Source organism: Octopus bimaculoides, chromosome 2 (assembly GCF_046866305.1).
Source record: "Octopus bimaculoides isolate indiv1 chromosome 2, ASM4686630v1, whole genome shotgun sequence".
Lineage (NCBI taxonomy): Eukaryota > Metazoa > Mollusca > Cephalopoda > Octopoda > Octopodidae > Octopus > Octopus bimaculoides.
This window is the reverse complement of record NC_142929.1, coordinates 83425441-83440789: the sequence shown is the minus strand read 5'-3', so window position 1 is coordinate 83440789 and position 15349 is coordinate 83425441. Positions and strand designations below refer to the sequence as shown.

General features: G+C 35.2%; 1 protein-coding gene across 1 annotated transcript; it reads left to right on the top strand.

Annotated features, from left to right (window-relative positions):
• The first annotated feature begins 3358 nt into the window (after nt 1-3358).
• Nucleotides 3359-4048, top strand: LOC149137134 (uncharacterized). The gene has a single exon (XM_089338549.1). It carries the CDS (start codon nt 3359-3361, stop codon nt 4046-4048), a length of 690 nt encoding a protein of 229 aa, XP_089194675.1.
• Nucleotides 4049-15349: the final 11301 nt, after the last annotated feature.

The window sequence follows — 15349 nt, the reverse complement described above, 5'->3', positions numbered from 1 at the left end:
ATCCTCTGTCATTTCTTCTGTTAACTTTTTGAACTTGGTCGAAGTTTTTCTCGTTTCAGAAAAACCAAATCAGATCTTCTTCTGCTGGAGTTTTCAGTTTGTTTAAGAAAGAACCTTTTAGATCTGATGTAGTGATTTTCTTTTACTTTTTCTTACAAATTCACCTTTACTCATCATATAAAACTTATATCTGATGTCTTTGTGGACAACATTTCTGACTGTTCCTTCTGACACATGGATATCTTTTGCAATTGACATCATGGACTTTCTGGGATTATAATCAATGGTCTGTTGAACTTATTGGATAAATTCGGGTGTTTCGATGATTTCAGAGCGTTTATTGATACTTGTGATACGTTTCCATCTTCAGTCTCGAGATCCTTACAAACTTTGTAGACGAAAGATCTGGCAACTTTTGAAAATCGAGATATTTTAAAATCTCTATGCTAGGCATTTAAAGTCACGATAACAGCATGCCTCTTCATTTTAAAAGTAAACTGAGGGTGTGCCATTAATGTTTTATGAAACAAAGATTATACAGAGTTAGCAACAATGCGGCAGTGACCCAAAAACTGTATGTCCACAATTACCTTACATACCATGTATATACATATATATATATATATATATATATATATATATATATATATATATATATATATATATATATATATATATATTTATATATATATGATTTAAAAATATATATTGATAGGTGCGGCTGTGTGGTATGAAGCTTGCTTTACAACCACATTGTTCTGGGTTCAGTCCCACAGTGTGGCACATTGGGCAAGTGTCTTCTACTATAGCCTCGGGCCGACCAAAACCTTGTGAATGGATTTGGTAGGGAGGGACTGAAAGATGCCTGTCGTGTATATATATATATATATATATATATATATATATATATATATATATATATATATATATATATGTGTGTGTGTGTGTGTGTGTGTGTGTGTGTGTTTGTGTGTGTGTGTGTGTGTGTGTGTGTGTTTCTGTTTGTGTTTTTCCCTCCACCGTCGCTTGACAACTGATGTTGGTGTGTTTACGTCCCCGTAATTTAGCGATACAATATGTACAAGGCGTACAAAGAAGAGATCCTGGGGTCGATTTCGTCGGCTAAAACCCTTTAGAGCGGAGCTTCAGCATGGCTGTAGTCAAGTGACTGGAACAAGTAAAAGAATAACTACATCCCTTTTAATCTTTGTAGTTTCGCCAACCAAAATAATCCTCATATTCCTAAAAAATATTATATATTCGATATTTTTCCCCCTAATTCAAAACTTTATAAAATCCAACGATATATATATATATATATATATATATATATATATATATATATATATATATATCGGCAAACATCTCAAGTTGTATACAATATTTTTACCACCTAGCGTACCTAGTTGTCTAGACTACCTGTGAACTAAACCCCACTACTTTGTATATATATATATATATATATATATATATATATATATATATATATATATATAATATTTTATAATTATATACATAATTATTAGAAGTGATCGGCTTTATGCCTGAATACGCACTACAACAAATAGACGCTAAAGCCCCTACTACCACCTTAAAATCTCGGAGAATAACACACTATATTGTAGGCTTTAGTGTCTATTTCTTGCAGTGCGTGGTGAGGCATAAAGCCGATCCTTTGTTATAATTATGTAGATAATTATAAAATATTTTGTAAAATTTACCTATGAGGTTTTTTATTTCCGCACTGACCACCTGATAAAATCATTATTGATTTTACCCTTTTATTATAACTAATATTTGAATATACGGAGATGTACTTGCATAGCAAGTGACCTGATCTGAGATCGTGTGCTGGAACGAAAACAATTGCAGTGAAAGGTGTTTATAAGCCATTTAAAATAACACACTAAACCCGTTAGATTCACTTCAACATTTAAATTTAATTTGTCAAAATATTTTCGTCGCTTTGAGACCGTGACCTGTTCACTGACAAAATTCTGTGCTGCATAGATTATAAACACCTTCCACGCTGCAATTATTTGAATATATATATATATATATATATATATATATATATATATATATATATATATATATATATATATATATATATATATATATATATATATATATATATATATATATATATATATATATATATATATATATATATGTATATATATATATATATATATATATTAACAAACAAGATGAGGACAAATATCCATCAAATGTCAATAATGTAAATAATGTACATAATACATATTTTATTAAAGCTGCAAAATTATCACAGAGATTTTTTTCTCACAAACTGTTACTCAGAGCTTCAAGTTCCCGTGCAACAAGGAGAGGTGTGATAAATATTTTAATATAAATATTATATATATATATATATATATATATATATATATATATATATATATACAAAGAGCAAAGATACTGAAGATTCAGTATACACCACGTGGCAAAATTATGAGTTGAAAATATGTGGAAAGCAAATATAAAAAGTGGAATAGAAATGCCTTCGTTTCATATAGTTTAATATCTTTTTATAAATATATAGATGTCTTTTTAAAAAATTCAAAACAAATACTTCCACAGAAATCAATAATCGTTACACCCAGATCAAACTTCCAACACAGAATCACAAAACTATCCCACCACTGGGCAGTCACCCACCACCAGCCTTACAATAGGAATCCCCCATTAATAGGAAATACCAGTCAGAACCACCCACTAATAGCAAACACCACTAATAAGAAACATCCCATGACTAGGAAGAATAATAATAACAATTATTATTTCAATTCTTTCCCTCCAGCAACTAGAAACAGAAAGGGGATCCTACCGAGCCTCAACATAGGAATACAACTTTCGGAATTACAACTTCCTCACCCAGACAAAGAGAACAACTTCAAAGCATCCCATACAGGACCAAACACCCCTACAACTCATTCCAACATAAACACCAACACCACATAATCCCAACCAATTCACGTACACAACAATACTCCTACAATAGCAACCCGAATACTGAGATGCCCATTCCAACCTAATTACAACAAACAACGTTGTTTAGACAGAGTAGAGAGACACAGGGACACGCGTTGGAACATAACTTACAGTAGAAACCCAAAATCAATTTATCTAAGAAAACTCTCCACAACAAAAATCCATATTTTAGCTAAAGGTTTAAAGTTTACACCCATTCCACGTAGACACAATACCAATGAAATTAAAGATAATATTGCAGAATTCTGTAGAAAACCTCGATTGACAGAAGTACTAACCAACTACAACAACGATGACGAATCACTAGTGAGAAACAAAAGTAATTATCTACCACCAAAAGGATGGAATGATTTATTCCTTCTGCAACCGTATCCAGAATTTTCCCCACACTATCTATAAACCAAAAATTGTACCTAACTTCAACAACATACCATGGAAGCACCTACTACAGCTAAAAAACGACAAAGACCTGACAATCAAAGAAGCAGACAAAAGTAGTGTTGTAGTCCTGATGGACACAGAATACTATAAAAACCTAGCATTGTCCATACTAGAAAATGACTCCTTTTATGAAAAATTTGCAAATTATAGGCAGCAAAATACATTAAAAGATCTTGCATCTTTAATACTCAAACATGGAAAAGGCCTGACAGAAAAAGAAAAAGACTTTATCACAAATTTTAAATGCAAACCAAGCCTTTTCTACGGCCTCCCCAAAATCCAGAAGAGTCAAATAATTACTAATGCCTGCAAACCAAATCCAAGTATATACATAAATATTCCAACACCAGAAGACTTAAAATTAAGGCCTATTATTGCTGGTCCAGCCTGTGAAACACACCGCCTTAGCAACTTTCTGAACATTCTGTTGAAACCTTTCCTCAAATACATTAAAAGTTTCATTAGAGACGATCTGGACATGCTAGAGCATCTACTAAAAACCACCAACGAAGAAGCTCTATTAGTCTCCTTCGATGTCATCAACCTCTACACTAACATTCCACACGACTATGGAATAGAGGCAATAAAATTCTGATTAGAAAAATACCATAAAGTTCTCCCGGACCGCATAAACCAGATTTTTGTCATTGAATCCCTGAAGTTTATCCTACAAAACAATTACTTCCTATTCGATACAACATACTACCGCCAAAACTGCGGTATTGCGACGGGAACGAAAGCAGCGCCTGTCCTTGCGAACCTAATAATGGGTTTCTTTGAATCTACCCGATATGAACTTCCACTCCAAAAATTTGGAACCCCATTCCACCAGTATATAAGAGAAAACTGGAAAAGGTACCTAGACGATTATTTTGTCATCTGGAATGAAACCTATAATAAAATCCACACTGAACAATATAAACTCCAATATCCAATTTAAAATGGAATATAGCAAGGAACAGTTCCCATTTCTGGACGTTTTGATTTTTAAAATGTCCGACAACCACATGCAACTGACATTTACTACAAACCAGCAGACTCAAAACAGTATCTCCTTTTCAGTTCATGCCATCCTAAACACACCAAAATAAATATCCCATTCAATCTAGCAAAAAGGATTTGTACAATTGTATCTGACACAACCACTCAGGAACTTCGCCTTCAAGAACTCAAAATAACACTTATTGAACGTCAATACCCACCTACACTTATAGAACATGGAATTAGACGTGCCAAGAAATTGGACACAAGCACACTAAGGACAACAAAACAAAAGACCACACCTCACCTTAAATCACTCCTATTCATATCAACCCACAACCCCAGAAACAATGAAGCATACTACACAATTATACAAAATCTCTCTCTGCTCACTCAAGACCCGAAAATGAACAACATCCTAAATACACACAAACTACTAAAATGCAAAAGACAAGACAAATCACTCAAGAGACTCCTAACAAATGCAAAACTATACTCAATACGTACGATACCAACAGTTAAAAAATGCAGACGACCTAATTGTGGTACTTGCCCAAACCTAAGTGAAGGCTCGGAATTCACATTCCAGCAAGGACAAAAATTCTCAATTAAGACCAACTTCACATGTGCTTCCTAGAACCTTATCTATGTCCTAACCTGCTCAGGTTGTGGGCCAAATGAGCTTTACTTTGTGACGTAGAGTCACGCTGCATAAAGAACAGATTCGTTTCCCTCAGTACTGGCAGATAGCACTGAGCGGACATATCGATGCGCAAGTAATAAAACGCCGAATTTTCATATCTTCCCATTATACCAATGTGACGATTCAATCTCAGTACAAGAACGCCTAAACAAGGAACATCCCAATATACAAATTTGACCAAACTAAAAATTATACTAAGGAGCCAGTTGTCCCCCTTGCCACCTGTTGCCTCCCTTGGTTCACTCTCTAGACTCATTCTTATTTTTCAAACATCTAAAATTACGAGACCCCTTTGTCACGATATTTGATTACTGCACAATGTCCCTTGAAAAGCTAACTTAAATAGCGAAAACTAGTTGGATTTCATATGTGTATATTTATAAAAAGATATTAAACTATATGAAACGAAAGCATTTCCCTTCAACTTTTTATATTTGTTTTCCACATATTTTCAACCTATATATATATATATATATATTCTTTTCTTTTTTTCATTCTTTTACATGTTTCAGTCATTTGACTGCGGCCATGCCGGATCACCGCCTTTAGTCGAATCAAATCGACCCCAGGACTTATACTTTCTAAGCCTAGTACTTATTCCATCATTCCCTTTTGCCGAACCGCAAAGTTACGGGGACGTAAACACACCAGCATCGGTCGTCAGGCGATGCTGGTGTGACAAACACTGATACACATATACACACACATACATATACATATACATATATACGACGGGCTTCATTCAGTTTCCGTCTACCAAATCCACTCACAAGGTTTTGGTCGATCCGAGGCTATAAGTAGAAGATACTTGCCCAAGGTGCTACGCAGTGGGACTGAACCCGGGATCATGTGGGTGGTAAGCAAGCTACTTATCACACAGCCACTCCGGCGCCTATATATATATATATATATATATATATATATATATAAGCAATGTTAATTCTCTAAATGAAGTATTAACAGTCACTGCACGATAAAGTGTAGTATATTGTCACTTAAGTGTGGCTGACCCCTAGGGGTGGATGTTACTGTTGCTTTTAGCCCCAGGAGGACATCTCCTCCAGCTGGCTTATCGACACACGACTGTGTCCTGTTTGCCAAGGGAAGTTATCCCTCTCACCTCGATCTGCAGCACGAACGTATCCGGATTTCAGGGTTATTTCCCTTCGTCGGCGCCCGATAGCTGCTGACCTTGGTGAGAGAGACAAAAACCTGGCAATCTTATATCTTCTTTTCCAGTGAAATTCTTCACTGATATCGAAAAGGTGAAAACAAGCAATGTTAATTCTCTAAATGAAGTATTAACAGTAACTGCACGATAAAGTGTAGTATATTGCCACTTAAGTGTGGCTGACCCCTAGGGGTGGATGTTACTGTTGCTTTTAGCCCCAGGAGGACATCTCCTCCAGCTGGCTTATCGACACAAGACTGTGTCCTGTTTGCCAAGGGAAGTTATCCCTCTCACCTCGATCTGCAGCACGAACGTATCCGGATTTCAGGGTTATTTCCCTTCGTCGGTGCCCGATAGCTGCTGACCTTGGTGAGAGAGACAAAAACCTGGCAATCTTATATCTTCTTTTCCAGTGAAATTCTTCACTGATATCGAAAAGGTGAAAACAAGCAATGTTAATTCTCTAAATGAAGTATTAACAGTAACTGCACGATAAAGTGTAGTATATTGCCACTTAAGTGTGGCTGACCCCTAGGGGTGGATGTTACTGTTGCTTTTAGCCCCAGGAGGACATCTCCTCCAGCTGGCTTATCGACACAAGACTGTGTCCTGTTTGCCAAGGGAAGTTATCCCTCTCACCTCGATCTGCAGCACGAACGTATCCGGATTTCAGGGTTATTTCCCTTCGTCGGCGCCCGATAGCTGCTGACCTTGGTGAGAGAGACAAAAACCTGGCAATCTTATATCTTCTTTTCCAGTGAAATTCTTCACTGATATCGAAAAGGTGAAAACAAGCAATGTTAATTCTCTAAATGAAGTATTAACAGTAACTGCACGATAAAGTGTAGTATATTGCCACTTAAGTGTGGCTGACCCCTAGGGGTGGATGTTACTGTTGCTTTTAGCCCCAGGAGGACATCTCCTCCAGCTGGCTTATCGACACAAGACTGTGTCCTGTTTGCCAAGGGAAGTTATCCCTCTCACCTCGATCTGCAGCACGAACGTATCCGGATTTCAGGGTTATTTCCCTTCGTCGGCGCCCGATAGCTGCTGACCTTGGTGAGAGAGACAAAAACCTGGCAATCTTATATCTTCTTTTCCAGTGAAATTCTTCACTTATATATATATATATATATATATATATATATGCAGGGCAGGGAATCATCAATTAGTAATAAAATTAATAATTAACAATTCTGCCGGGTAGCTCAGTATGAAAAAACCTTCTTCGGTAAATAATTTATAATTATAAATATATAATTATAAATTTATAATTTATAATTTATAAATTATAAATATATATATATATATATATATATATATATATATATATATATATATATATATATGTATATATGTATATATATATATATATATATATATATATATATATATATATATATATATATATAGAAATATATATATATATATATATATATATATATATATATATATATATACTTATATATATATATATAAATAAAGTACATATATATATATATATATATATATATATATAAAGGAGACCACTAGGTGGACTGTTAATGTGCTAGAAGAAGATCACATGTAATGTGTCTACTAAGACCGAATTGTTCTGAAAGGAAATTTAGCGAAGAAAAATTTTCACATGTAATTTTCACTTGTTTTACCCGTATACGTTTTTGTTACTTCACTAAATTTCCTTTGAGAACAATTCGGTCTTAGTAGACACATTGCATGTGATCTTCTTCTAGCAAATTAACAGTCAACCTAGTGGTCTCCTTTTTAAATATACATATACAATAATCCTTTGAGATCTCAGGTATTTTTTTCTGAATCTCCTTGATTCTTTTAATGTGCTTTTTCCCTGGTATTAAATTGATATTAATTAATATCCAATTTTTTTACCCTACTGTTATAATATATATGTATATATATAAAAGTTTTAAATTTATAGGAGTCTAATTTAGACCTTTTGCGGTGAAATCTCTTGCTATATTGGTAACGATTACATATATATATATATACATATATAACATATAAGTATTTATCACAACTGTCCGACGAAGGTGATCATGAAACTCTGAGTAACACTGCTGTGATAATTCTGCAGCTTTAATAAAATGTATATTGCTCTACTTTTGATATTCGAGTACTATTTCTGCCACCTTGTTTCCTTGTTTGCACTTACGTACTCACCTTGTTTGTATATTCATATGTTTGTGTGTGTGTATGATGAATTTTTATGTGCAAATTTGTATGTTTTGATTTATATATGTATTCTCATCATATAGTTGCATGTCTAGACACGCTCATATATATTTAAATGATAAACTCCTGGGAAGTTTACAGATATTTACAGTTCCAGTGATGGATTAGATCTGTAGTCTTCGAATTAGCTTTCTCCTTTTTGGTTTTGGGAAGCATAATTTTTCAAGATTGGTATTTAGGCAGTATCCTAGGGCTCCAATAATTACAGGTATAAACCTGAAATTATAATCTGGATAGAGTAACTGCAGATTTCTCAATAGTTCAGTGTAGAGTAACTGCATATTTCTCAATAGTTCAGTGTAGAGTAACTGCAGATTTCTCAATAGTTCATTGATCTTCAGCTTTATGTCAACATCTGCTAGGCAGCTAATTTCTATAACTGTACACAGTTTCTCTTCTCTGTGCCAAATCATTATATCAGGTCAGTTGTGCTTACATTTTATTGTATTATGAGTGACCATGGATTCCACCGTACTGTGGGTTCTTATTTCATTGTCCGCTGAGTTATCCTTCCAACGGATTTCATTAAAGTGTCCAAGCTGCGACGTCATATCTCATCGGTAGATAGTACCGTGATGACATTTTTGGACGACTGCTTATGATGTGGGTGATATCTTCGCTGTTAACTTCACAAAATCGGTTCTCACATTTTAGTGGGTTTTTTTCTGCGTCTCTCCCTCTTTTGTGCATCAGGTACTTTATTGATATTTCCTGTTCCTGGATTGCAAACACATACCCTTCAATGTGGGAGGTAGTATGTATGTATGTATGTATGTATGTACGTATGTATGTATGTATGTATGTATGTATGTATGTATGTATGTATGTATGTATGTATGTGTATGATGTATATGTATATGTTTATGCATGATGCATATGTATGATGATGATTACGTACTGATGCGTTAGTTCTAAATATTAGAATAAGCGAGGTGCTTTGATTACCAGTCCTTGTTTTCTTGATCCTGTAATCAGGAGTCCATTGCTTGCAGATTTCTAGAGGTGTTTGTTTGTATGTGCGTGAGTGTGCGTGTGTGTGCGTGTGTGTGTGTGTGTGTGTGTGTGTGTGTGTGTGTGCGCGCGCGCGTTATGGTGATTTCATTTGCCAGTGAGTTGTATCAGTGTGTTCTGTGGTTTGGGTTTTTGCGTGGACGTGTTTTGGCGACTCTGTGGTCGTGTGCTTGTGTCTGTATGCATGAGCTCGTGTATATGTGTTTATGTGTATGTATTTGCATATGCATGTGTGAAGTGTGTGCCTGTGCATGTGCATGTGTATGTGTACAGCTGCCTTGGTGAGCTTGTGTTTGTGTTTGTAGCCAGCGTTTCTTATAGGTTTCGATATTTCTTCTGCATTATATATATACATATGCATATATACATGCAAACACACACACACTCACACACATACACATACATATGTAGAAAGATATGTATATAATATATATATGTATATACATACATACATATATATATATATATATATATATATATATATATATATATATATATATATGTATATATGTATATATATAAAATTATATATGAATATATATATTTGCACGTGTTTGCGCATAAACATATGTACACACACATATGATCTAAGCGCGTATGCGTGGTATATATATCCGCATGAGAATGTGCTTGTGCATGTATGAAAGTGAACCTACCCACCGACACCTCCACATACGCGCACGAGTCAGTGTGTGAGTTCCCTTATGTGCCTAATATGTTCTGTAAGGTAGTGCATATTGTGGCTGGTTGAACTGCATCTACGTCATTAAAGCATTGACGTGATTGGCTATGTGTAGGTGCGCATGCGTTAGATTGCCAACCTAGATGCATGCTTGTGCAACGTCATGTAACAGAAGTAGGTGTTTTGTTGCACCAAACTGACACTTGAAAATAGGTGCAGATACTTTGCCTGGAGCATTACTCGATTAATCACACATCCAGCCTCCTGTTTTTCTGTGTGTTGCCCCGGCATCATGATTCAGTTATAATGGAGTAATGACGGAGAAGACGGTGGGAAGACGGAGATCCTTTGTGGCGGCGAAGAAGTAAATGTATATCCACACACAAAAACAAACATGCCTGTGCAAACCAGCACACACACACACACACACACACACACACACACACACACACACACACATACATACATATATACATACATATATATACATACATGCACACGCACACATACGAATATATGTGCATTTACCAACCTACTTCCCTACCGACTTACCTCCACCACTCTCTCTCTCTTTCTCTCTCTCTATGTGTATATGTATGTGTGTGTATATATATATATATATATATATATATATATATATATATGTATAAGAATGAGTAAATATTCAAAATAAAATACTCGTAAAGATATTATTATTATTATTATTATTATTATTATTATTATTATTATTATTATTATTATTATTATTATTATTATTATCATTATTATTATCATTATTATCAGGGACAAATCTAAATAATTGATAATAACAACAATAATATTAGTCGCAGCAAGCGATATTAGCATTAAACAGTTATACAGTAAATTCTTAATTATATTAGAGGGTACACGGAGCACCAGCTTGCTAAAGATTGGAAGTGAACACCTCCAATTTAACCACTAATCTTACTGAAAATATGTAACGGATCAGCAGAAATTGGGTAAACGAGTGGAATTTAACATATTTTGTCAGTTAAAAATCCGTAGAATAAGGTAACAGATATAACTGGATCATGATTTGGAGCACTGGCTAGAGCCTTAATTTTCCTCTGCTGGTCTCGCACATATATACATACATACATGCATACATACATACATACATACATTTGTTGAAATTTATTCACCAACTTATTCAGTTTTGTGGCGTGCTGATAGATTATTGGAGTCCCAATCTTCAGTTCTTGGTTCCAATCCGTACATTTAGCAGTCTCTTCTTAATTATTATTATTGAGCAAAATTTCTTCATTTCACATTCATCTAGTCCACTTATCTGCTGTTGTTTATGATAATGTTGATTATAGTTGATGATGATGTCGTCCATACTGCAGGCAGACTGTCTAATGTGACCATCCTATTTTTAAGATATTGGAGTGCGATTTGAGTGACGTTTAGTTTCGATTACGAGCAAATCGAATGATCACGTAGTGTTTCTTTTGACTTCTTTTTGTTGATTAGTCAGGAAGTTAAATTAATAGCTTACAAGACTTGATCGTCGATGGTTGTAAAGTGGTTTTAGTAATGATTGATATTAAATATTAACTTTCTTTCCCTGAATATAGGGAAAAGATACACACACATAAACACACACAGCACACACAACGCGCACACACATACACACACTCACAAAGCACTGTACGCACATAACTCATACTCACATGTATAGACAATGCACGCATATACGTACATACACATAGACACATACGCACACACATACGCAAACAGACACATACGTTGAGACACACAAACACACATAAATACATACTACAGATACAAACACACATAATACAGATACACACATACAAATACACAACACACACACATACATACAGATACACACAAAACACACCATGCATACAGGTACACACATGCACACACAGAACGTACTGAACGGGATTAGAAGCCGATTTACTTGAAAAGCAACAAAAGAACCTTAATATTTCGTCGTCGGGTTTTTTTATTAAAAGTTTAGTGCTTGCCAGAAAGGGTTCAGAGTAGTGTTCAGGGATTTGGATACAGCAACCTTCAGTAGAGTATTGAACAGTTTTAGGGATAAAAATGCAACATTGCCTTTTGCTACTTGAACAACTATGGAAGTCCGTTGAAGATATCCGTGCCCAAATTTCTGTACATCAATGTAAGAGTCATCTTCGGATGCAGCAAAAAAAAAAAAGACAAAAAACAAAACGCAAAAATAAAAACAAGCAAAAATAAGTTTATGCCTGTGTGTATATATATATATATATGTATGCATATATGTGTGTGTGTGTATATATATATAAGAACTGGCATTCAGTTGGTTACGACGACGAGATTTCCAGTTGATCCAGTCAACGGAACAGCCTGCTCCTGAAATTAACGTGGATGTGGTTGAGCACTCTACAGACACATAAAACAATACGATGTCCTAATTAATCAACTGTGTTATCGATACATAGTCGTTGTAAATGAGAAACTGTTCTATGAAAAATACAAAAGCGATCAACATATTTTGCGTTCGAATCTGCCGAAATGTGTTCTGAATAGGTATAGAAGTCATCGTTTCGAATGTCGCTGTCCAGCATGCAAATGAGTTATTATCGATCATAAATTAACCGGAATGTGGTCTGAACATTGGTTTTTTCACTTCTGTACATCATTCTGTTATATGATTGCATTGTATAATGTTAGGTGTTTATATATATATAGTATACTTGGCATTGATGTGGCAACATTTGAAATATTGTCTAGGTAAATGCAGCTGATGAAGACTGATCAAATTTATGTTGTGAAACATATTTTAAGAGTCTGAAACCTAGGTACTGCATTATCCGATTCTGGGTTGTCCATTTATCGAATGTTCTTCCTAGAGGTAAGACGAATTTTTCATGTTTGTTGCTCACATACATTTTTGCCAGTATATACGCAGTGAAGCTATACAATAGCGTCGTAATTGTATCGATTGCTATTTTCCAGTAAATATTGGTGCCTTGTTGTACCACTCTTCTGAATTCATATATATATATATATATATATATATATATATATATATATATATATATATATATATATATATATATACACAAAGGGTGTTCAAAACGTCTCTCTGCAGTAAGTATTTTATTGAAAAATAAATATTTATAAGATGGTATAGGACTGCTCAAGAATATATTAGACTTTACATGACTTTAAAAAAACTTTATAAGAGGCGTTGAAAGTGTTGTCCTTAATTTTCAATACACAAGTTGACTCTTCTGTACATGTTTTGAAATACATCTTGGAGAGTCTGACGTGATATGGATCATGTGAAGGTTATGATTTCATTAATGGTTTTCGGGCAATTCTTGTACACTGATCCTTCACTTCCTTCTCAGAAAAAAAGTCTGGCGGTGTTAAACCAGGCGATCTTGGTGGCCAATGTGCTTTCGAAATAATCCGTTCACCGAAAAAAATTCACTGCGGAGAGACTTTTTGAACACCCTCTATCTATCTATCTATCTATCTATCTATCTATCTATCTATCTATCTATCTATCTATCTATCTGTGTGTATGTGTGTGTGTGTGTGTGTGTGTGTGTGTGTGTGTGTGTGTGTGTGTGTGTGTGTGTACATATATGTAGAGAATATGTGTTGCGTATGTACTGTATACATATATATGCATCAAAGTAAATCTTTTGCCCTTATTATTTCCTGTTTTTTTTTATATTAGGCTGGCAATAAAGTTCGCTTGTTTTATACAAAAATAAATTCATTCAATCAATGATATAGCTGCCATTTAGTTTCAGTATCTACTGACATCTTGTGGGCAGATCCTTTGTATCCTGCTCAAAGAATTTTCTGTCTTGACTGGCGAAAAATTCTTCCAGGGGAATTTTTAAACCTCTTCAGAAATGAAGGTCTGTCCATTCAAGGAATTTTCAAGAAACTGAAACAGTTAGAAATCTGAAACCACAAGGTTGGGTAAATATGGGGATTTCTTCAAAACTTCCCAGCCAAGCCCCACAACCGTCTGTTGCTTCTACAAACAAGTGTGCGATCTGACATTGTAATGAAAGGCAACGCCCGTACGATTAGCAACATCTGGACGCTTATGGCAGATTTCTGCGTTTAATTTGTCCAGCTGGTCACAGTACATATCCGAATTGATAGTGCTGTCCATGGGAAGGAGCTCGAGAAAGACAAAACACTTCCACACACACCAAATTGAAAGCATAACCTTCTTCGGGTGAAGTTCTGATTTGGCGGTTGTTTGTGGGGATTCGCTGCGCGTTCCCTATGGTCATTTGCGTTTCACATTGTCATAGACGTAACCATTCTCTTCAAAAAAGTGTCTGTTTCTTCACATTTTTTGTTACAAATCGCTGATGGAAAACCGTTGGGTGACATTAGCCTCGTTCAATTGATGTGCGACTCAGACATCAAGACCGCTGACTTAATCAAGTTTTCAACACTCGGTTTAGGTATTTGTAGAATCTACAATCATCCTAGTCGTATAACGGTCTCGGCTGACGCCTTCACTTCGTCGTTGCTAATTCCAATTAGCCGGCCACAACGAGGAGCATCTTGAACGAAAAACTTTTCCGATCGAAACCTTGGAAACCTCTTCTGGCACACACGTTCCGTAACAGCATCCTCTCCTTACACAACACATTTCTACATGCAGGTTTTAGTTGCTTTCTTGTTGTTTTAAAATAGAAAAAAATGACGTGATGATAGTATTCGCTTTGGCTCTCTATTTTCAAATTGATCTCAAGCATACAAAATACAGCCGCTCTCGTCGTAAGTTCGTGTCGAACTATGATAGTGTGTCAGATACCTAACGAGTGCGCATACGCAAATGAAAAAGTTATTAGTGATAGAAACAGTGTTAGTACCGAATAGAAATCTATATGCTACTTAACATGAATGTTTTGTAATAACGCCGTAATACTGCGTTATTCGTCTTTAGAGAGAATCTCGTATAGACGTCTGGAGTTTAAGAGCACAGAAATATCAGTGACTATGCAAACAGAGGCAAATTGTCCAACACCGGTCGTAGAACTCCTAAATCAAACATATATACATGCACACAAAGAGACATATA

Coding starts and splice junctions, on each gene's coding strand:
- LOC149137134 (XM_089338549.1), top strand. CDS start 3,359: ATGATTTATTCCTTCTGCAACCGTATCCAGAATTTTCCCCACACTATC.